This window comes from Alexandromys fortis, unplaced genomic scaffold, assembly GCF_014885135.2.
Source record: "Alexandromys fortis isolate MF-2015 unplaced genomic scaffold, M_Fortis_MF-2015_v1.1 scaffold_96, whole genome shotgun sequence".
Taxonomy (NCBI): domain Eukaryota; kingdom Metazoa; phylum Chordata; class Mammalia; order Rodentia; family Cricetidae; genus Alexandromys; species Alexandromys fortis.
Genome location: NW_026068053.1, coordinates 1,841,411 through 1,864,374, shown reverse-complemented (window position 1 = coordinate 1,864,374; position 22,964 = coordinate 1,841,411). Strand labels below are relative to the sequence as shown.

The 22,964-nt window shown below is 40.6% G+C and overlaps 1 protein-coding gene across 1 annotated transcript in view; it reads right to left on the bottom strand.

The window, feature by feature from the left end:
* Positions 1 to 2,945: 2,945 nt before the first annotated feature.
* The window catches only part of LOC126487116 (translation initiation factor IF-2-like), a 38,977-nt gene continuing 18,958 nt past the window's right edge, over positions 2,946 to 22,964 (bottom strand). Inside the window, 3 exon segments of the mRNA XM_050119772.1 lie at positions 2,946 to 3,301; positions 3,304 to 3,624; positions 17,873 to 18,171. Coding sequence (XP_049975729.1) covers positions 2,946 to 3,301; positions 3,304 to 3,624; positions 17,873 to 18,171 — 976 coding nt within the window.

The window sequence follows — 22,964 nt, the reverse complement described above, 5'->3', positions numbered from 1 at the left end:
GAAGTAGTGGGTTAACTATAAACAGGAGAAAACATGAAGATGAGAAGTAGACATGATGAGGGGATGCCAGGGCAGTTCAGGGGTGCAGGAAGGAAAAGCATCCTGTCTCACTGTAATGTGTATAAAATCCTAACAAAGGTTTTAAGGACTCAAATACATAAAAAAAATTCCCTAGTTTTCATTTAAGCTGAATATTATATAACATAACCACTTACTTTCAGAGCAGATTTTAATGCCTTTACTTCTATCACTTGGAAGGCAGGGGCAGAGAGATTTCTGTGAGTCTGACAGCAGCCTGTTCTACAAAGCAAATTCCAGAACAGCCAGGTCTGTTCCATAGAGAAACACTGTCTCAAGAAAAAATAAGTAAATAAAATAAATAAGTAAAAAGAAAGAAAAGGAAAAGAAAGGAAAACCCCAAAACAACAAAAAATAGGGGGCCTGGAGCATTAATCTCAGATGTTAAGAGTAGTGATTGTTCTCCCAGAAGTCCTGAGATCAAATATCAGCAACCATGGTGGCTCCAGAGCTAATGGGAGCTTGCTGACTCTGGACTGATAGCTGGGAACCTGCATAGGACTGAACTAGGGCCTTTGAACGTCGGTAACAATTCTGTGGCTTGGGCAGTCTGTGGGACCACTGGCAGTGGGACCAGGATTTATCCCTCGTGCACTAACTGGCTTTTTGTAGTCCATTTCCTATGGAGGGATACCTTGCTGAGCTTCAGGTGGGAGTATCCTGGTTCTGTCTCAACTTGACAATCCAGATTTTGTGGACTCCTCATGGGAGATTTTATCCTTTTTGAGAAGTGAATGGGGAACTGGGTGTAGAGAATGTGGGGGAGGAGGAGAGAGAGGTTAGTATGTAAAATGAAAAGCAAAAACTTCTAAATAAAAAAAATAGAAAAAAAATCACAGAGATTTTAGACCTTTGTATTTAAAACAAGAGCAAAATAATTTGACAGATGGCAGATTACTTTCACATGATAGTGTTTATTTTCCTCTTATTTATACACATTAGAAATGACAGTAAGCCAGCTGTGACCCCAAATATGAACACAGACAAGTACCAAAGATGAGGATTTTGGAGTGCCCTCAACTGTTCAGTACGATAATTAGATGAGAGCAAGATTCCGGTAGAGCATTAATGTCACTTTCAGGAGTGTGAGCTCTAACAGGGTGTGGAGAATTTCCTGAGTTTAAACATTCCACCCTGGAGGGAAGCAAAAAGACTGATTCTCAGGAAGCCCCTCAAATATCAGATTCACAAGGTCACACCTTGCCCAAGGTTACACAAACACTAAGGAAGACTAAGAAGTCAGAGTCTGATGCCTGAAGCTGCCTAGCTGTTCTCCAGAGAGCTCCAGAGCTCCAGCTTACATGAGGACCACTCACGCTTGGGTGAGATTTCAGGGACGCAGTTGCCTTTGAGTCAGTGATGCTGATTAGTCTTCACCCATACGCAGGCAAGCAACCCCACAAACTCATTGGCTCACTGCGGTGGTTACTTTCGTCAACTCAACTAAAGAGTGTCTGGGAAAAAAGAACCCCAATCAAGAACATGCCTCCATTGACTTGCTTTGGACAAGCCTGTGGGAGAATCATCTTTATTCATTATTGACATGAGGAGGTCCACATCACTGGACTGGTGCCATCCTGGACAGGTAATCCTGGCTATATACAAACACTGGCTGCTCAAACCATAAAAAGCAAGCCAATAAGCAGCATTCCTTCCCCCATCTCTGCTTTAGCCCTGCCCCCAGGTTCCTGCCTGCCTTTCCTGGGTGACATAGTGTGACCTGAAGGTCATAGCTGGAATAACCCTTTTCTTTCTCAAATAGCTGTCAGTGGTGGGCTTTATTATAGGGACAGGAAGCCCACAAAGATACTCACCTTTTGGATTTGATGGCGTTCTTTCCTTTGTCCATTGTTCATGTCTCCTCCAGAATAACATTACACAGCACAAGAATAAAAAACCTCCATGGTTATATAGAATGTGTACACAAAGAGAGGTGCATCACCCTTGTTCAGAACTTGAATCTCAGGTTGGCTTTCCTGAGAGGAGACATTTCAACGTAATCACTTTGCAGGGTGGTAGCAAGAAGGCAAGATGAGCCTCAAGGAAGTGAAAGTAAACAGTGTAATTTCTGAATTATTTATCCACTGGGCTTTTCATTCCCCTTAGTGCTCTTTGTACTAATTTTTAAGAGAGTCCATTTTAATTCATCTTTCATCTTATTTATGACCTATTCTGGAATACTTTAAACATGCCCATATTAAACCATTGCTTTCCTCACATTTTAACAGTGTTCAGACCACCACTCCCCTTTCTCGTTTCTCACCATGACACTATGACTCATGAATACTAATCTATAAACAAAAGCACATTTACCTAGTACAGTAGCTCAGCAATACTGTTCTTGAAGGTGTGAATTCATTCTAGGCAAAGCAGCTACGGGCTGACAAACTAGTTCCTTGAATACAGTGATTGCTGCCAAGCCTGGTGACCCCACATTGTGGAAGGAAATAACAGACCCTGACACGTTGTCCTCTGACTGCCACATGCACTGCTGGCATGAGTGCATGCATGCACACACTTATTAAAGATAAAAGAAGGAATTTTAGCAGAAAGAAACGTAGCTGTGTTGTAGAGAACTTTTCCTCTTTGTTCTTCGATAACTCTCTCTTTGTCTCTCTTTCTCTCTCTCACAAACACACACACAGAAACACGCAAATGAATTTTATCATTTTTCATTCCCCCTTTGCCCTTTCTCAGCATGCTCTCTTCTGTTAGCTTGTCTTCTGCCCAAGGATCCCCGTTCTTACTTTCATCTTTGCCTCGAGCGACCCTCTGAGTTTAATTAGCATTTCATGCTTGAGCACAGGAGTCATGTTATTTACAAGAGCAAGAACAACTTATTTTTTTTTTCAGACTGGATGTGAGATTTATTGCTGAACATGATTTGGTAGGGTACAGGAGAGCACCGTGAAAGCCCTCAGGAGAGTATGCTTGCCGCTTATCCAGGGACCATAATTAGGAATATATTTGACCCCACAGCCATCAGGAATCAGTCTCTTCTCAGCAACCACGTCTTCAAATTCATCTGCATTAAACTTAGTAAAGCCCCATTTCTTTGAGATGTGGATCTTCTGGCGGCCAGGGAACTTAAACTTGGCTCTACAAAGAACCTCAATCACATGCTCCTTATTCTGCAGCTTAGTGCGGATGGACATGATGACCTGGCCAATGTGAACCCTGGCCACTGTGCTCTGGGGCTTCCCAAAGGCACCACGCATACCTTCTGGAGCCTGTCAGCCCCAGCACAGGACTACATCTTGTTGATTCGGATGACATGAAAGGGGTGAAGCCTCACTCGAATATGAAAGCCATCCTTGCCGCAACTCTTTTCCGTGTATTTGTTGGTACAAATACGGGCAGCCTCCAGAGCTTCGGAAGAGAGTTGTTCGTATTCATCTGACACCATGTGGTCACAAAGCGGGAATTCATCAACTTTTGCCTTCTTCCGTCCCAAGTCAAAGATTCGGATTTTAGCATCAGGGACACCTCTGCAGAAGCGAGACTTTGGGTACGGCTTGTTCTTACAATACCAGTAACACCGGACAACTTATTAGGCCGACAGCAGAGGGAAAACTCCATCTCTTCCAGCAACCACCAACTACTTCTCAAGCCCAGGAAGCATGTCGAGCCTCTCTCTTTCGTGAAGGAGTGGTGAAGGAACTGCCTTCGTGCGCATCTTGAGCAGTTAACTCCCAGTGGTGGGAGCTGTGGAGTGCAATAAGCAGGGCATGTGTGAATATCCTCTCATGTCTCAGGGACTTTCTAAGACTCGGAACTTTCTCTTCATCAGCCTTATGAAGCCTCCCTTTACAGCCTTATCAATCTTAATGAACTTCCTTCTGTGATGCAGAGTCAGAGGCAATACTTCATAAACTATAAGATCACACATTCTCCTCGTGTCTACATTTAGAAATTTTTTGCCCCCTCTTCCAAAATGTCTCCTGAGCCTTGGAGGAGACAGTGCAGATGTTGTCCCGTGAAGGGTTGAGAAGAGAATTTTGTCATACAATTTAAAATATGCTCATAAACTTTAATTATTGTTGACACAGGAAAACAAGCCTTGCCTCAAAGAGTATAAAAGATTGTTTATCTGAAGCAAAATATGATTGAATATTCCTAAGAACAAGGCCCATGTTCCGACACTGTAACCATTTAATGGCTTTTATAGTAATGGAACAAAGAAAGCTATAAGGCATTGTTCTTAATTCACTGGTAAAAACATCAAGTTAGTGTTTACTGCAAAGAGGGGACCCCTTTGCTATAGGCCTCAGATGCTGAGTGACTCGTAGCTTTTGTTTGTTGGGTTTTGGTAAATTAATCCATTTCAGAAGTTTTGTTAGTCACGGTATGTCAGCTCATGGCGGAAAAGATTGTTCAAAGTAAATTACAGTTTGGCTCTGAGCCTGCAACACTCCAATCTCTTCACATCATTGAAGTTTTACTCAGTTAATCAGTCTTGCAGTCAGTTCAGGGGAAAGTGCAGCTGCTTTTCTTCACAGTACGTGTATGTGTGTGTGTGTCTCCACCCCCACCTGTGTTGTGTGTGTGTCTGTGTGTGTCTGTGCACAGACCATGGCTATGAGTGGAAAGGTCAGGAGAGCTTATAATAGCGTGCTCTCTCCTATCTCCATGTGGATGGTCAAACTGGAACTGCTCTGTCCCCCTGAATGATGAATTCTCCCAGATACTTTTCAGGGGGAATTTTAGAGACATCAGACACTAATGAGAGGAAGTCAGAGATTCCACAAAACTGGAAAGATCAGTTTGTTTCTCACAGGAAATCTTTGGGGGAAAAGTTGGTCCGCCCTTCAGAACTATTTGACATGAATGCACAAGCTCCTGACTATGTATGAAAGCCCAATTGCACAGACTGAGGTGGACGGCAAGAACTGTGTGGTGCTGCTTTCTCTGAACTAACTAGAGAGTTTTTACTACTGTCTAATATGCTGTCTGAAGTAGACATGGGTTGTTGCCATGGACTCACACAACTGTATTTATTTGGAGTTTGGCAGAACAACAAAGCTGGCCAAGTTTCATTCATGCTGTTCTCTAGTAGGTTTTACAAAAAAAATGTAATCCAGGCATCCTTAAAATGAAAATACAAGTTTTGGGTGGATGGGGTGATGTTACAGGTTTAGGGAAAGAGCCTGGGCCCAGAGAACCAGGATCACACAACCAGGATTTTTACACTCACACACACACACACACACACACACACACACACACACACACACACACAGAGCTTCAAACTTCTCAAGTTTTTGTAACTATACAGTCCTGTTCAAGGTGTGATCCTGTCGGCCAATGACCTATCTTCTCCACTGATCCTCTTTTGTGAGGTCCTCTGAAAAGTTGTCAGCTTTAAATGAATTCTTTCTGGAACATAAGCCCCTCTTCTGGATGGTACCAGGTTTCAGTCTCTCCCTCTCCTCAGCTTGAAATTCATAACAGAATTCCAGTTTCTTGTGATTCATTATGCCAATAGTTCACTACCCTAAAGAAAATACATGGTATTGCTTAGAATATCTTCATTCCAGCCAGGATGGTTCTTGTGACTTGCTTTTATTTACAGAGTTTACCTTGAGGACTGAGAAACCAAGTGGGGTAATGAAGGAGAGTTATGTCATGCACATTCTTAGTGTGCTCCTGTGCTAGGTGTCTGATGTCACTGATTACAGCACCTTATTACTCTGAGGGAAGTCCTTGGTCTTATTCCTTGGAAGCATAGCTGCACCCTTCTCTTCTGCCCTCTTTTAAAAGGCACAGCTTAACTCACGGTTCCTTCTGGGTGGACCAGACAAGTTTAAATTCCTTCTCAGCAGAAACAAAGGCAAGGCAAACTTAGTTTCAAGTGGGTTATATATCTCCTTTATATCCCCATAAAATGCAGGTGCTGAGATGCTCTTTCAGTACAACACCTGCATTTTATGGTGCTTATGATATAATATATTTTATTTGTGACTCCTTAAAGTGGATTGAAATGCAAACAGAGGAAATGGGATTCATTTAAAATGAAGGGCAGAATTGGTGATATGTTTATCTGGACTAATATTTTTAAACACCTATCAATCTAAAAATGATTAATATAAGCTTTAAAAGACAAACACAGATAATCTTATGTGCCCTTCATTTCTGCTTACTTTTTTTTATTATATCTTTGAAATGGCAGGTATTCAGAGAACCCTCAAATCTGAAAATCATCTGCTGAACAAAAATACAATAAAAACTATAGGGATCTCTCTTTCTATGACTCAGGTCTGCTGCAATTAATTACTCAACTGAGGTGATAAAGAGAAAATACCCAGGTGAAGCTGTTTGTCCACCCTCATTTGTGAGTTTCTTATAATGTCAAAATCACGTGAAGCCTAGGAATTCATTTTCTTTCCCTTTTTCCCATTTGAAGATATAATCAGGAATCAAAAGAGTTAGAGAGTGTATACTCTAGCCTCAGGGCTGGAAAACTGACAAGAGGAAGGAGATAAGAAAAGAGGAGCATGTTCTGTTCCAGCACAGCGTAGATATGCTGAAAAAACACCCGTCAGAATCAATTGCATATCTCTGGAGAAAGTGTACCTGTAACTCACTCTGCTTTCAGGGTGATTCATAAGAATGGGAACCATGGCCAACATTCAACTTCATACTTCAGGTTCTTATCATTGCCAGTATGTGTGCATACTTGTGTGTGTGCAGGCACATGTGGATGTGCAGTCACATATGTGCAAGTGTGTCTGGAAGTCACAGATGGATGCTGGGGATCTTCTCCAATCACCATCATCTCATTGTTAAAGACAGCTCTCTTCCTGAAACTACAGCTCACTGATATGGTTAGATCAGCTCACCAACAAGCTCCCAAAATCCTCCGTCTACACTTTTCAAATGCTGACTTTATAGACACATAACACAGTGCCTGGATTTTCAGGTGGTTGCTCTGTGTCTGAGCTCAGATCCTCATGTTTGCCCAAAAACACCTTACCACGATAGCCCTCTTTCCCTAATGCTGTTATCTTAATGCTTACAGACACACAAGAGACTGTAGCGTCAACAAAGGTAATCTGTCACTAGACATTATGTGATGATCCATTCTGGCCTTACATGGCTGTGGTTTCAATTTCAAGGTCCTTTATTTTAGAAGGTCCTATAAGGTAATGTTTGTTAAAAAAAATAATACCCATACATTAAAATGGGCCTTGAGTCATATATTAGAGGCAAGTTTTTTTGAAGTTACACTACCTGTCTCAACAAAATGAACTTACATTGAAGATAAGTAAAAGTAGTAAACTCCACTCTGAGATCATTTGGAAAGCAATGTATGAAAATCTTCCTTGCTCTCTTTTTCTTTTTTTTTTCTTTTTCTTTTTCTCTTTTTTTTAAACAAGACTCTGTGTAACAGTCTTAGTTGTCTTGGGACAAGAACAGCCTAGCTCTTCTTGGTCAGGCTGGCCTTGAACTCACAGAGCTCTGCCTGCCCCTGCCTCCTGAGTGCTAGGATTAAAGGTATGTACCACCAGAGGGTAGAAAGGGAGAAACGAGTAAGGAAGGGGGTGGGAAAAATATATAGCTCAATAAAAACAATAAAAAGATCCATTCTTAGTACATCCATTTGGAGAGTACTAGAACACCAAGGCCCACCCTGATGTTTTTAACTGACTTTCTAAGATATAGTTACAACAGTATCCATAAGACTTTTAACAACACTGGGAAAAAAAGTGAAAAGTAGCTGATAAGATTTGTTTCTTTAATAACGTATTAAAAGGAGAACTTGGAGAAAATGAATAGTATAGTTCATCAATAGAAACAAAGGGAGCCAGTGACATAGGTCAGGAGATCTCAAGAAAATATGAGAGCTGTTACCAAATTAATAACATTTTACTGAAATCTAGTCTAAGCAAAACCAAACTTGGGATTTCAGTCTTCATATTCTTTGTTCCTTCAAACCAGTGCCTCTCAGCCTATATGTTGTAACCACTTTGATAAACCTCTATCTCCAAAGATACTTACCTTGTAATTCAGAGCAGTAGCAAAATCTCAGGTATGAAGCAACACGGAAAACAGCTGTATGGCTGGGAGTCATCACAACAGGAGAAGCTGTATTAAAGGGTCATAGCTCTAAGAAGATTGAGAACCACCGCAAACAAAGCACAACTTTCTGCTCATTCTTTACATTTGCTTTCAAACTAACAGATTTCAGAGAAGTGTGGTGCAGCTGGCTTGCAAAGCCAAAGCTCTGCTGGTGGCAACAAAGGATCAGGAGTTCACACTTATTCTCCACTAAACAGTTCAAGGAAAAGCTAGATGAGCAATTCACGATGATTCCCCACTATCCAGGTAGTTTAAGGCCAGGCTGGACCAGGAGTTCACACTTATTCTCTACTAAACAGTTAGTTCAAGGCCAGGCTGGACCAGAAGTTCAAAATGATTTCCCATTGTTCATGGCCAATCTAATTAATTGCATGAGACCCTGTAAAAAAATAAACAAGTATATAAATAAAGAAGTGAAATTAAATAAACAACAAGACTTAAACAGCTCTTTCAGTATTATTATTTTATTTTAAATCATGTTTATATGTCTGGGTATGGGCATATTCTTTCAGTGTCTGTGGAATCTAGTAGAGACGATGCTGGATGACATCATGCTGGAGTTACAGGTGCCTGTGAATTGTTGGATGTAGGCATCGGTAACCAAACTCAGGTCCCCTGTAAGAACAGTGCATGCTCTTCAACACTGAACCAATCTGTCGACCAAAACAATCACAATCTAAATAAAATATTTAATCATAAGATTACAGCAACAGACCCTTTTCGTCAAGATGGCGCCGAAAGCGAAGAAGGAAGCTCCCGCCCCTCCCAAAGCCGAAGCTAAAGTGAAGGCCTTGAAAGCCAAGAAAGCAGTGCTGAAAGGCGTCCACAGCCACAAAAAGAAGATCCGCACATCGCCCACCTTTCGGCGGCCCAAGACCCTGCGGCTACGAAGGCAGCCTAAATACCCCCGGAAGAGCGCGCCCAGGAGGAACAAGCTTGACCACTATGCCATCATCAAATTCCCCCTGACCACCGAGTCAGCAATGAAGAAGATAGAAGACAACAACACACTTGTGTTCATTGTGGACGTCAAGGCCAACAAGCATCAGATCAAACAGGCTGTGAAGAAACTCTATGACATTGATGTGGCCAAAGTCAACACCCTCATAAGGCCCGGACGGAGAGAAGAAGGCGTATGTTCGGTTGGCTCCTGATTATGATGCTCTGGATGTTGCCAATAAGATCGGAATCATCTAAACTGAGCCCAGCCGGCTAATTCTAAATATATACTTTTTCACCATAAAAAAAAAAGATTACAGCAACAAATGATGAATATCAGAGACTAGAGAACACTGAAATATGGTGGGAACGAGCAGATGAAGGAAGATTATGATCTTTGGATCCATTTAGAAATTTTTTTGAGATTCCCACTGTATTCCTGGAATCATCCTTCTTAAGTCATCTTTCATCTCAAGCCATATTGTTTCCCTGCAGGTGGGTAGCAGAGGGGCATGGATGCAAAGACAGGTAAAGGGCCATACAAAGTTCTGCATGACTATACTTGGCATTTAGTAGACAATTAGAAATATCCATTCCTTTATTTCCAGAAAAGATAGACTGTATATAAGAATAAGATATAGGTCCCAAGAAAAGTCTAGCAATTGCTTGTTATAATCACCTGTTAGTCATTTGATGAACATACAGTCTTTTTATCAGTTGATCCGATGACAGGTGGGCAAACATTCATTAGAGTCTATCAACCCGAGTCTTACCCCTAAAACTCACAGAAATGGAGAAGGAAAGAACTGGCTCCATGCAGTTGTCCTCGGCCCTACATATAAACTACAGTCACACCTGCACACATATATCATGAACACACACAATTACAATTAAATTTAACGTACATATTAAAAATGGGCTTTTGAACTGAGTGACCTATCAAATATTCGATTTTTCTTGTTGGTATCGATTTAAATATAGTGTTTTATGTTCTTAAGTTTAAGTCACTATGCTTCACCACTCTTATAAGCTAGGAAAGAGCTATGATATGATATTTAGATAGAGCCATATAACCTTTAAAACAGCTCGTTTTTATATTTGCAGGTTTCATTAAGGCTGAGTGAGCGGAAAAGTCTACTGCAAAACTAGCCACCCACAAAAACTGGAAAGATACGCAGAATGAAATATTTTTATTATGTGATCAAATTCATGGAAAACTCACTATTTCTAATGCCCCTCAGGGTGAGTACCCTTAATCTAAATGGATTAGCAAGCGTTTTTGTTATTTAAAACAATTTATGGAGTGAAGGCTAGAGAGATAGTAAGTGCACCATAGAGACATTGACTTGTCCTAGAACTGATCTCAACAATGATGTTTCCAACACAAAACATCTAGCTCTCACATCACACACAATAAAGAGTTGTCTCTGAAGGAAAATATGTGTGACCATGTCCAAGAAACACAGACTCATGTTACCTCAAGCTCCATGTTCCAACATGGCAGCAAAGTTGTAGAGTTTTTATACTAACTCAATAAGACCAGGTCCCTGTGGGATTATCAGGCAACTGGTAGCAGCAAACCAGAACAAGCTTTGCCATAGAACGAAGATGTTAAAAACTTTTAGCCTTTTAATGTTGAAGGAGAAGAGTATGTGTGTGCATTTACATAATAGCCACGAGGATGTTAGAGACGGAGAGAAAAAATGAAAAGCAATTAAGGGAATCAAAAAAAAAAAAAAAACAATCCCCCCAAAATTGCTGCTTCTGTGAAATTTGCATTTCCCATGATCAGTTAATCAGCTTTGTAGAATGTTTACCACAGGCATGGTTTCCTTTCCTTTCTCATTCCTTAGTCCAAACACCAAATGGAGACCACATGTTGCCAACATTTACACAATCTCTTCTGTCTCAGGAGGGAGCAGATGGTAACATCTCACTCCCATACTTTTCTGGGCTCCACTGACCCCTCAAACAACTTGAACATGGGGCAAAGAATGACTAGCATGGGTCTATTGTAAATGCATCAGTGACTGGCTGCTGACGTGGTGGGGGGAATGGCCACCCTGATCTTCCTCATGACATCCTCTTTGGATCTGTCTTCTTCCTTCTACCCCGCACAGGCATGTGTTAACACACTTTGGACTTGCTGTCATTTTCACTCCAGGGTTTATTACTCTGTGATCTCTGCTTTAAGAAGCATCCTGTTAAGGGCCCACTCTCCAGCAAATAGTCTTTATTTTAGAGAAAGTCTTTACTGAAGGTATTTGATTCTCAAGCATATTGTCTTTTATTTCTAATATAATACCTCAAAATCATTCTGGGACACTATTGCCCCTGTATATTTGTCATCTTTATAAAGGACTTCCTCTTGATTGGGTGTATTCTGGAATAGTTCTTTGTAAAAATATTCTCTGGACCCACATATTAAGTATTTTTACTTTAAAATAAACAGAAGATGGCCACCTAGATGGATCAAGGGATAGGCACTTGCCATTAAGCCTAGGGATGCCAACATTTTATCCAAGGGATCTTCTTGGTGGCAGGATAGAGCTGAATTCCTTTAATTGTCTTTTGATTTTCACATGAGCACCCCACACAAGTAAATACATAAATGTAATTTTAAAAGGTTAATAGTTAGAGAGATGGCTTAGCAGTTACAGAGAGTGTATTCCCAGCACCCAAGTCAGGCAACTCCAGCTGCAGGGAGATCTTATGCCTCTGGCCTCTATGAGGCGTCCTCACTCATATGCACATATCCGCATCCAGACATACAGTCAGAAACATAGTTGTATGCATGCTTTTCATAAAGACAAAATTAAGGCAAACCATTTCATAAAGCAATAAAAGCAGGTGAGTAGGTAAGGGTGTGTGCAAAGAGCTGAAGAAGTGAGAGCCCAGACTGACAACACTGCTTGTGTGCACTCTCTCCTCCGTCATGCGTACCATTTCTTCTTTCAGAATTTGAAACTTCAAGGCTTGATTGTCTTTAAACAAACAAATTCTCAAACTTAGGAGACATGTTTTTGAAGTGTGCTTGTTTTGATTTCTATGATGTCTCATGTAGCCCATGCTGCCTTGAATTTAGCATGTAGCTGAGCATGTCCTTGAACTTCTGATATCCATGTCTCCCCTTTCCATATGCTAGTGTGGGTATCATCAGGAGGAGAACCTCCATACTCAGCTGTACTATGCTGGGGACTGAATCCAGGGTCTCATACCTGTATGGTAAGCTTGTGATCCCAGAACAAACTCTCAGACATGTAATTGTGGTGGACATATTTCATCAGGCATCAATTAAACTGATATTGTTCGACACCAAAAATAATTTCCCCTGGAATAAGCATGGACAGAAGAATGCAGAAAGAAAAATAAAGCTGTAATTACTAAAACACAAACTACCAGTGAGGACAAAATAACTTGAAAAGTTAACAGTACAATGATGGCAACCAACACCACCTTTCTATAATAACTTTAACTATCTGTGATCTTCATTCTTCAATACAAAGTCATAGATCAAATGAATGGATCAACAAACCAAATCCAGCTATCTGTTGTCTGTGGGAGCCAGTCATGATAAGCTAAGTATTGGCAGATCACCCAAAGGAAGTTCTTTACCTGCAACAATTATCACCTGCCAGAGTAAGGCTCAGCCATTGATTATTATTATTATTATTTTTTTGATTTTCGAGATAGGGTTTTTCTGTAGCTTTTGGTTCCTGTCCTGGAACTAGCTCTTGTAGACCAGGCTGGCTTTCAAACTCACAGAGATCTGCCTGCCTCTGCCTCCATAGTGCTGGGATTAAAGGCGTGCACTACCACCGCCTGGGAGTCATTGATAAATTTAATAAGGGCCTGAGTCTTATTAGTTTACCCTGATGCAATACCTGGCTACAAGAAGAACCACAAACCGAGATTATCTGAACACCACCCAAAACCAGACCATCCAAAGGAAATGCCTAGCATTCCAACCACTGTAGATAGGACCACCTGCCAGTACACACTCATCAGGGCACCCCTAGTCAAATGTCAGCCAATCAGGGGTCCTGAACCTCAGAAACCCCTCACCCTACTTTTACTACTATAAAACCAAATTCTAACTGAGCTTGGGGCTCTCTGTTTATTCCAATACTTTGTACATGCGAAGAGATCGAGTTTGCAAACTTGCATAAAATAAAGGCTCTTCGCTTTTATATACGGAACTTGTTCTCCATGTTGGCTTTTGTGGAGACTTTGTGGATTTGGGCAGAACATTGTCTACAGGAAACTCATCTTATAAGCATCTTATAGTGAAGAAAATTGATAAAAATACACCAATGAAATGGGATCAGAGAGCAAGCAAGTATCAATATCTAAGACAGATTAAATCAGTCAAATTATACAATTAGAAGAAATAAAGAGGGATGCTCTATTTTCTATTTTAGTCAAGATGAAAGACCACCGGTGTGGGGAGACTCTCACTCAAGTCTCAGGATGACACGACCCCCCAGTAATTCACGAGAGACCATCCTTGCTGCAATCACACGAGGTTTTAATGATTAGATGAGACGAGAACCAGTGCACTGGGGCCGAGACTCATAACCCACGCAGGGGGAGAGTTCGACCCCGAGTGGCCCGGGAGAAGCGATTTTTAAGGGAAGAAACCACAGCCCAGTGATCCGGAATTGGCAGGGAGGGTGTCACAGAAAATTCCGAAAATACCAGTGAAGATCACAAGGGGGCAACTCCCTGCCTCTCAGGACCACTCCCAAAGTCATAACCAGCTAGTTCCTAAAACACAGTCACTAAACTGGCTAATGCTAGATTCCTGATTCTTCTCATCCTGATTGGATTTTTGGCTATTTTCTTCCTTCTGGGGAGGTCTGGATTTACCCAGGTCTGTCAAAGACAACAGTTAACCAAGAAGACATGAATATTCCAAAAACATACACAACAAGCACTGGGCTACTAAATTATATTTTAAAAAATTTACTGTTAGATTTAAAGACACAGATTGACATCAGCCCGTTAATACCAGGTGATTTCAATACTCTACTTTCTATAATAGTCAGGTTATCTGGACAAAGAATACATCATAATTAATTAATAACAAGAACCAAACGAACCAGCAGTTATCTATAAAATACTCCATCCAAGCACTAAAGAATGTACATTCTACTCAGCAGGAAGCTTTTCTAAAATAAATAATCCTGGAACACATAAAATACATCTTAACAAACTCAGGATAATAGAAATGACTTTGTGTAACATGACTAACTAAAATGTAATTAAGCTTAAATTCCACAGCAAACAATTTCTAGTAAGTACACAAACTAATGGAGAATAAACAACTCATTACTGAAGGATGGCTGGGTAAAAGAAGAATTCAAAATAGCAAATAAAAAAAAAAATTCCTGGAACTAAATGAGAATGAAAGCACAACAGAACAAAAGTCCTGGGATACATTAAAAGCAGTCCTATGGGAGAAATTCACAGTTCTAAGAGCTTCCATTAAAACTCAGAAAGAGCACAAATAAATGATTTAATGATGAAACTTGAAAATTTGACAAAAACAACAAAAATCGCAAATTAGAGTGAAAATTAACGAAATAGACACAAAGACAATATAAAGCAATGAGGAATGTAAGAAAGGGCTCATGGGGAAGATGGGCAAGATTGCCATACTCTTGACCTAATTCACTAAAATAAAAGAGAGAACCCAAATAAACAGGGTGAAAAATGAAAAGAGAAGCATTATAACAGACACCAAAAGAATTCATTCAGAATTTTTTAAGTGAATATATTAAAAACCTGTACTCCTTTAATTTGGAAACTGAAAATAACTTTTAGATTCAGCCTAACTAGTAAAATTAAGCCAAGCCAAGCTGAATAACCTAATAACACAATAGACCCATATTTTCATCAAGATTGAAACAATGGTAAAAAACCCTTCCAATACTACCAAAAAAAAATCTGGGCCAGATAGATTCATCCTAATGATTAGATCTGCTGTGCTGCCCAGAGCCTGCTCTCCCTAGTGTTGCAACTGGTAAAGGGAATAGGGCTGGGGTCAGCTATCTGGTCAGCTGGAGGTGGTAGGACTGAGTGGAGGGCATATTTCCCTTGCCCCCACTACTACACTCATATAAGGAAGGTGGGACAAGCTATGCCCTTCTCACGCCCTCAAGGTGGGCCACCTGTGCCCCTGTTTAAAAATGTCAATTTCCTGTGGTGCCCAGGTGAGGCATAGAGCCGGTTCTCCTGAGTGCTACAGTTTGTGAGAGGTTGGATCAGATTCCTCCAACTGCTCTGGAAATGAGGGGAGGCATCTTTTCCTCATCACATTGCAGGCATGACCTCCTCTTCTGTTCTCATGTTCTCAGGGCCAACTCACCCGTGCCCCTCTGAACTTCATTGTGCCACCCAGATGAGTTGTAGGACCCTTTTTCCAGAGTGCTTCAACTAGTGATGTTGCAGCCAGTGAGGGGCAGGGACAATGCTATGCAGCCCTTTCCTCTGGACCTTCAGTGATATCAAAAGCCATGGACAACAACACAAACTGCAGCTACATCAGAGCCACCCAATCATGAGTCCTGGAAACAGGCCCAGACCATGGCCTTCGGTGGCAATCAAGTCGCACAACTCAGCCAGCTCCTCACCACTTTCACCTCTACAGGTATGTCCCTCTCCACAGGACATGAACCATTTTTTCTCCCCATTCTCTCCCATTTTCCCATATCATGCCATCTATTTATTCATCATAATAGTGCCCATCTGCCTGGTACCATGCTTGGGTTGTTCTGTCCTGCTCAGTGCTTCATGGTCCTGGGCAGGACCCTGCCTTCAAGAATTATAATAGTTCCCAACTGCCCTGTGCCAGAGGCAGTGAACAAAATTCTTCTGTCTCTAAGTATAGAGAACTGGGACAGAGCTATGCTTCTCCTCTGGGGTCCACCGGGCCTAAAAAACACCAGGAAGCTCATGGATAAAATTTATCCTGTCCCAAGAATGCAGTTGTGATGGTCTCCTGAGGTCCACTAGGCCAAGATAAACTAGGAAGCTCACTACTATACATTTGAAGAAGATATATAGCAATACTTCTTAAACTAGTTAACTAGAAATAGCAACAAAATGAGTACTCCCTAAGTCCTGCTATTAAGTCAATATCATTCTAATACAAAATCCTGTTATACACACACACACACACACACACACACACACACACACACACACGAGAGAGAGAGACAGAGAGAGAGAGATTGAAATTGCAGGCCAATATACCAGATGAAAATAGATTTTTTTTAAATGCTCAGTATATTACTTGAAATCAGAATAGAGAAATACCTCAAAAAGCATTATTTGTAACAACTAAGTTGGCTTTCTCCTGGAAATGCAGGGATGGTTTAAGAGATGCAAGTCAATAAATGTAATAAATCACATAAATGAATTTGAAAACAAAAAATACATAATCAACTCACTGGATGCAGAAAAAGCCTTTTCTAAAAATTCATCATGGCTTCATGATGAGAGTCCTGGAAAGAGTATGACTAGAGAGAACATTCCTCGGTGTAATTAAAGCTTTTTTGGAAAAGCCTACTGCCAACCTCATCCTATATAAAGAAAAACTTGAAACAATCCCACTGACATCATGAATAAGTCTACTTATTCAAGTAGTCTATCTAGTACTCTCAACAATTTCAAAATTGTACCCATAGTACCATTTTGAAGGAAGAAATAGAAGATTTGTGAATTGATGTAATTATATAGTAATTTCAAAATTTAAAAAAAAATGTGATAAATTTATCCAACCCTCATCATTCCAATTTGTATAAATTGTCACCTTTTCGAAAGGTAGTAGAGGAGCTCAATAAAAAGAAAAAAGGTAGTGGATGAAATACACAAGGTGATGGGTGTTGAGGGGGTTGCCTAGCTGAAAGCCAGCTGAGGCAGGTTCCCCTTTTCCATTTGGTCCTTGAAAGATACGTCTTCCTGTAGCTTAGAAAGTATGTAACAAGGGCTGTGGCCATAGATTAGCCCATGTTCCTGCTGTGTAAGTATGAGGACCTGAGTTAAGGTCCCAGTGCCCACATAGAAAGCCAGACATTGTGGTTCACATCTGTGACCCTAACTCAGAGGGGTAAAGTGCAAGACAGAAGCTTTCTGTGGTTCACTGAGTACCCTGACTAGCCAGCTGGTGAGTTTTGGGTTCCCTAAAATGCTGTATCAAAACATTCCGTGGAGAGCAATGAAAAAGCTACCTCAATATTGTTCTCTCCTCCAATGGCTACGGGTGTATGACTTGGGTATACATTCAAATGCCCACATAAGCACTCAAAAAATGAAAAACTAAATAAGACTGTGAAAGAATAAACAGCTTTCCACAGAGGCCGCTCCAATTTCATTACACTCTGCATTTGTTCTCCTTTGGAGTCAGTAACTCCAGAGTGAGTATTTACTTCTAGGCTGGCTTTTCTAGGCTCTCTCCTGTTACCCACTATTATATTTCACATCAGTGTGAAGTTTTTACTGTTTGAAACGCTGCTCTCCTATGGACGCATTGTGTGAGATGAAAATGTTTTTACGATGCCAGTGACCATACTGTAGTAGGATGGTTGAACTCTTACACCTGAAAGAAATAGTTTTAAAATACTTGGCACCATGGAGCCAGGGAAATAACTCAGTGGATAACCTTGCAAACATGAGAATCTGAGTTCAGATTCTAAGATTCCATGTGAAGGCATATGTTTAGTAATGGTTGTAATTCTAGAATTTGTGTGGTGAGATGAGAGAAGACACAAACAATGAGGAAGCTTTTGAACAGTTGGCTCGGCAGATGTAAGGTGAGGACTAACCAGGGGCGCAGCAGATATAGGGTGAGGGCTGACCAGGGGCTCAGCAGATGAAGGGTGAGGAATGACCAGGGGCTCAGCAGATGAAGAGTGAGGACTGACCAGGGGCTCAGCAGATGAAGGGTGAGGACTGACCAGGGGCTCATCAGATGAAGGGTGAGGGCTGACCAAGGGCTCAGCAGGTGTAGGGTGAGGGCTGACCAGGGGCTCAGCAGATGTAGGATGAATTATAAGCAGCAGAGAAGGCTCTCTTAAACAATGTCAAAGGTGAGGACTAATATCTGAAGTTGTCCACTAGGATTTTATTATTGTTAATGCACTAGACTTTACCCAGTTTCTGAGGGTTTGAACTCAGGTACTAGTCCTTTTAGGAGAAGTGATTTAATCACTGAGCCATCTCTCCAGCCCCCAAAAATTAGAAAAAAAATTCCTAATTATCAAAACAGCAGTGATAAGGAATTTGGGATTGTTTCATTGTTTAGATTGGAACTCTGAAAAAGCATGTAGAGCTCACTCTACTTTTCTTAATTATGGAATGTGATCATTTAAATGCATGGGGGCTCATGGATACTTTACCACCTCACAAATCAGTATAATACAAATTAGAGAATCAGAGAGAGGCACAAGAAGCAAAATAAGTCTTGGCATATGGAAAAAAAATAGTAGCAGTGATTCTGAAGTAAGGAAAGTTCTCTTGAAGAAAACAAAAAAGAAAGAAAGAAAGAAAGAAAGAAAGAAAGAAAGAAAGAAAGAAAGAAGGAAAGAAAGAACCATTTGTAAGGTATTTCAAGCAGAGAAGTGAGGGTGGTAAGTCATTGACTCCTTTGAGGACTTCTTTCTGACACAATCCCAGGTGAACTAGGGTAGCACCAGTCAAGTTGATACTGTGCTAATTTGCTATCCATAAAACAAAATAGTAAAGTATTACTTGCATACAGAGTCAAAAAGTAAAATAAAATTAACTGAATATTAGTGGAGTAATAATATAAAAGATACCTGTTCTGATTCCCCTACTTTGGCCCAATAAATGTAACTAAACCCATCATGAGACTTACTCATGGAAAATTTTTCTAACTATTTTTTCTGATCTTTTTATAAATAAATAGATAGATAGACAGACAGACAGACAGACAGAGATGATAATGTTAAGTCTGGAGCATAGTCCTAGCCCCTGGCATCTATCCCAGCCCCCTGACCTGGGAGTTGCATTAGTCTGGACTACAAATCCCAGCATGCCAAGTCCTGATCTCTCCCTGGGGGAGGCTCAGGACCACTCCCTCAGGGTATGTAAGTGGGCTCCCAGAGGAGAAACATGCAGTACCAGGTTTTGATGGAGGAGGGTCATCTGTCTATGTGTTACTTTCATTGGTTAAAAAAAAAAAAAAACTGCCTTGGCCCTTTGATAGGGCAGAAAATTAGGTAGGCAGAGTAAACAGAACAGAATGCTGGGAAGAAGGCAATGAGGCAGATGCTATAGTTCTCCTCTCTAAGATGGACTCAGGTTAAGATCCTTCCTGGTAAGCCACCACCTCGTGATGCTACACACATTATTAGAAATGGATTAATCAAGATTAATCAAGATATGACAGTTAGCCAAGAAGAGGCCAGATATAATGGGTCAGGCAGTGTTTAAAAGAATGCAGCTTCTGTGTAATTATTTTGGGTAAAGCTAGCCAGTGGCCGGGAGCTAGGTGATGGGACGTGACCTGCCACTTCTTCTACAAGGCTGGCATGTGCTTCCCACTTTCCTATCTTCCGGCCATGTGCTCGGCCACCCAAGAGTGCTATATTTAATAAAACGACGGGCATTTTAATTTGGCTTGATCTGACCTAATTGGATTTCTTTGCACTGGCGGAACTGCCCATCTCAGGAATTTTTTTCCTAACAGATAACATAAGGAAACAGCTATGATATATAAACATATAGAAATAAAGAGATTTCTAGATTTTGTCTACAGTGCATTCATTGCTATATTTCTCTTTCTTCCTTTCTTTATATCATAATTTCATTCCTATTGTTTTTATTATAGAAAAATATCTGACACAAGCCAACTTAAAAATGAAGGGGAGCTGGGTGGTAGTGGCATATGTCTTTAATCCCAGCACTCCGCGAGGTCAAGGCAAGAGAATCTCTGTGTATGAAGCCAGTTTAGTAAATAGAGTGAGCTCCAAGACAGTTAGTGCTACTCAGAGAAACCCTGTCTTGAGAAACAAAAAAAAAGAGAAGGAATTTACTTCATCTTATAATTCCATGTTAGCATCTGTCCTCATTGGGGCACTTAGAAAAACTTTTAAACAGCGAGGTATTATATCTACAGTCCAGAGCAGAGAAAGAATACATGAAATATTTCCTTGCTTTCTTTCTTCTATCTTATACAGTTCAGGACTTCCTGCCTAGGGGATAGTGCCACTCACAATGGACTGTAGCCTCCCATACCAATCAACTTATTGAGAAAGTGCCCATGGACATCCCCACATTCACTCCAATGTCGACAATACCTCACTAATACCCCCTTCCAAAATGATATGTTATATCATGTTGACAAATCTAACAATTACTACAAGCCCATGTCAACTTGACATGCAAACACATCTCTTTTAAACCATAAGTTTCATCTTTTTATTTCCAGTCCCATTTTCTTCATAATATAAAGCATGGTTCTACCGTAAAAGCCCAAATCTTTTTTAAAATCTAAAGTCTACTAAAGATAGCTTTCTACAAAATTAAAAACAATTTACATACCCCCAGCATATGATGACACAGCGTAACACATTTATCTTCCCAAAGGGAATAACGAACATTATGAGGAAGAATCCAATCAAACAAAATTAAAATCCAGCAGGTAATTACAAAATCCTGTAGACCAATGTTTAGCATCTGGGCCTCAAAGCCTCGCCTGCCCCTCCAGGTGTTCTGCTTGCAGCACATAGCTTCTGCATTGTGTTTAGGTGGGCTTCACGCTAAACGTGTAGCTCTCCGGGGTGGGTGCCTCAACAGTCCTTACATCTCCTGCATTCTGAGGTCTCCAATGCAACTAAGATTGTACCTTAGCTCTAGAAAATAGTCATTAATGTATTTATCATCCTCTACTTATTGACCTACAAATCTGTTATCTATTTATCAATTACTTACCTATTATCATGTATCTATCTTCTCTTGTCCATTATCTATCTTCCAATTTAATAACATATATTCACACATATATACATATATATACATCATACATGATTCATTTTTACAGATTCTAGTTTAGACTTTTACCTCAGAATGATGGCACTGAGGATTTTTTTTCAAAACGAATTATTGTGAAGACAATGGCCCCAGGGCATACTTCTCCCCACCTCTGCTGTCATTCTTCAACAAAGAAGCTAGAAAGGAGTTAATCGTCTGCTTTCACCATCTCCCACAGTGGGGCATCTCTGTTCCTATATCCCTGGTCTCTTGTGTTAGATATCATCTTACAGGTTACGCTCGCCTTCCTTTCTTTTCTGATAATGCTCTAACAGACACTCTGATAAGTGCTCTTCCCTGAACTTTCAGTAATGAGATGGCATCATCTGTGAAGTTACCTGATTTCCACTAAAGAGTGAGTATGGACTTTGAAGATGTCTGTGACAAGCAAACAGAAAGGGACCAGTTAGGCTTTCTCCTGTGTAGTTTTACTGCCCATATCTTCTTACTGACCTTTCCAAGATCAATCTTAGCTCTTTTGTCCTTTGAAATAAGACTCATAAGCATCTTTGCTTGCTTAACCAGATGCTGCCTTCTTTTTCTTTTTCCTTTCCTCTTGTTTTTGGTTTTGTTGTTGTTTTGGCATGGGGTTTCTCTATTTAGCACCTCTAGCTCTCCTGGAACTAACTCTGTAGACCAGGCTGGCATCCAACTCATAGAGATCTGCCTGTCTCTGTCTCCTGAGTTTTGCGAATAAAGGTGTGTGCCATCAATACCTGACAGGTGCTACTTTTAAAGCAGAGATCTACAACACCATAAAATCCATCTTGGGATGTTGAACAATTTGTTTGACTTCTTCCTTTGGTAACTACTGGACTCTATGGACCTAAATCAGAGTTGGCTTGAGACAATGGATCATTCACTCATTCATTCATTCATTCATTCATTCAGTGTAAGTGTGAGGAAGTCCTTCTGTGCTACATACTGTGGTCCTACTGTGGTGACAAACACTGAGTAGCCATATCTACAAGTGCTCTATAAGCCTGTCCAAATAAAAGTAAATAGTTACAAAACTGGACAATTAGTCAATGCCTAATATATGTTCTAAAAGAAGGGAAATTGTTCATTTGTTAGAGTACTGGCCTGGTAATCATGGGCACTTTTCTAGAACTCACAGAATAAAGAAAGCTTATAACACTAGTGTTGAGAACAGGTGTATTCCTGGGGCTCTCTTGACAGCCACGGTAACTTTCTTGGTGAGTTGCCAAACTGTCAGAAATGTTGGCTCAAAAAAACAAAGATACATAGCTTTCCAGGAAAGACACTTAAGATTTTCTCTGGCCTTCACATGCATGTATACAAATGTGTACATTCATTCCCACACTCATGTACACCCTCACACAGGTATCATGTACACACACATACAAACATGCACACACACAGAGACACACATGAAAAGCAAGTGCCCTAAATTTCAGGTAAATAGTCACAAAGATCCTATTGGAGTTAGAAAAGGCTGACACACATTGCTGCAGGACGGTTTCTGGAAGATGCACTTTAGCCTGAAGCTAAAGCATAAAGAGTCAGAGAATTCAAAGGTGGGAGCGGCACAAATGAGGCTGAAGAAAAGTCAGGATGGAGGAACGGTCTTTTCAAGCTTCACACAGGAGAACATGGATTCACATGCCTGAATTGGAGAGATGAAGAAAGTGTGGAATATATACACATTAGAGTACTATGCTGCGGTAAAAAACAATGACTTCTCGAATTTTGCATGCAAATGGATGGAAATAGAAAACACTATCCTGAGCGAGGTAACCCAGACCCAAAAAGATGAACATGGGATGTACTCACTCATAATTGGTTTCTAG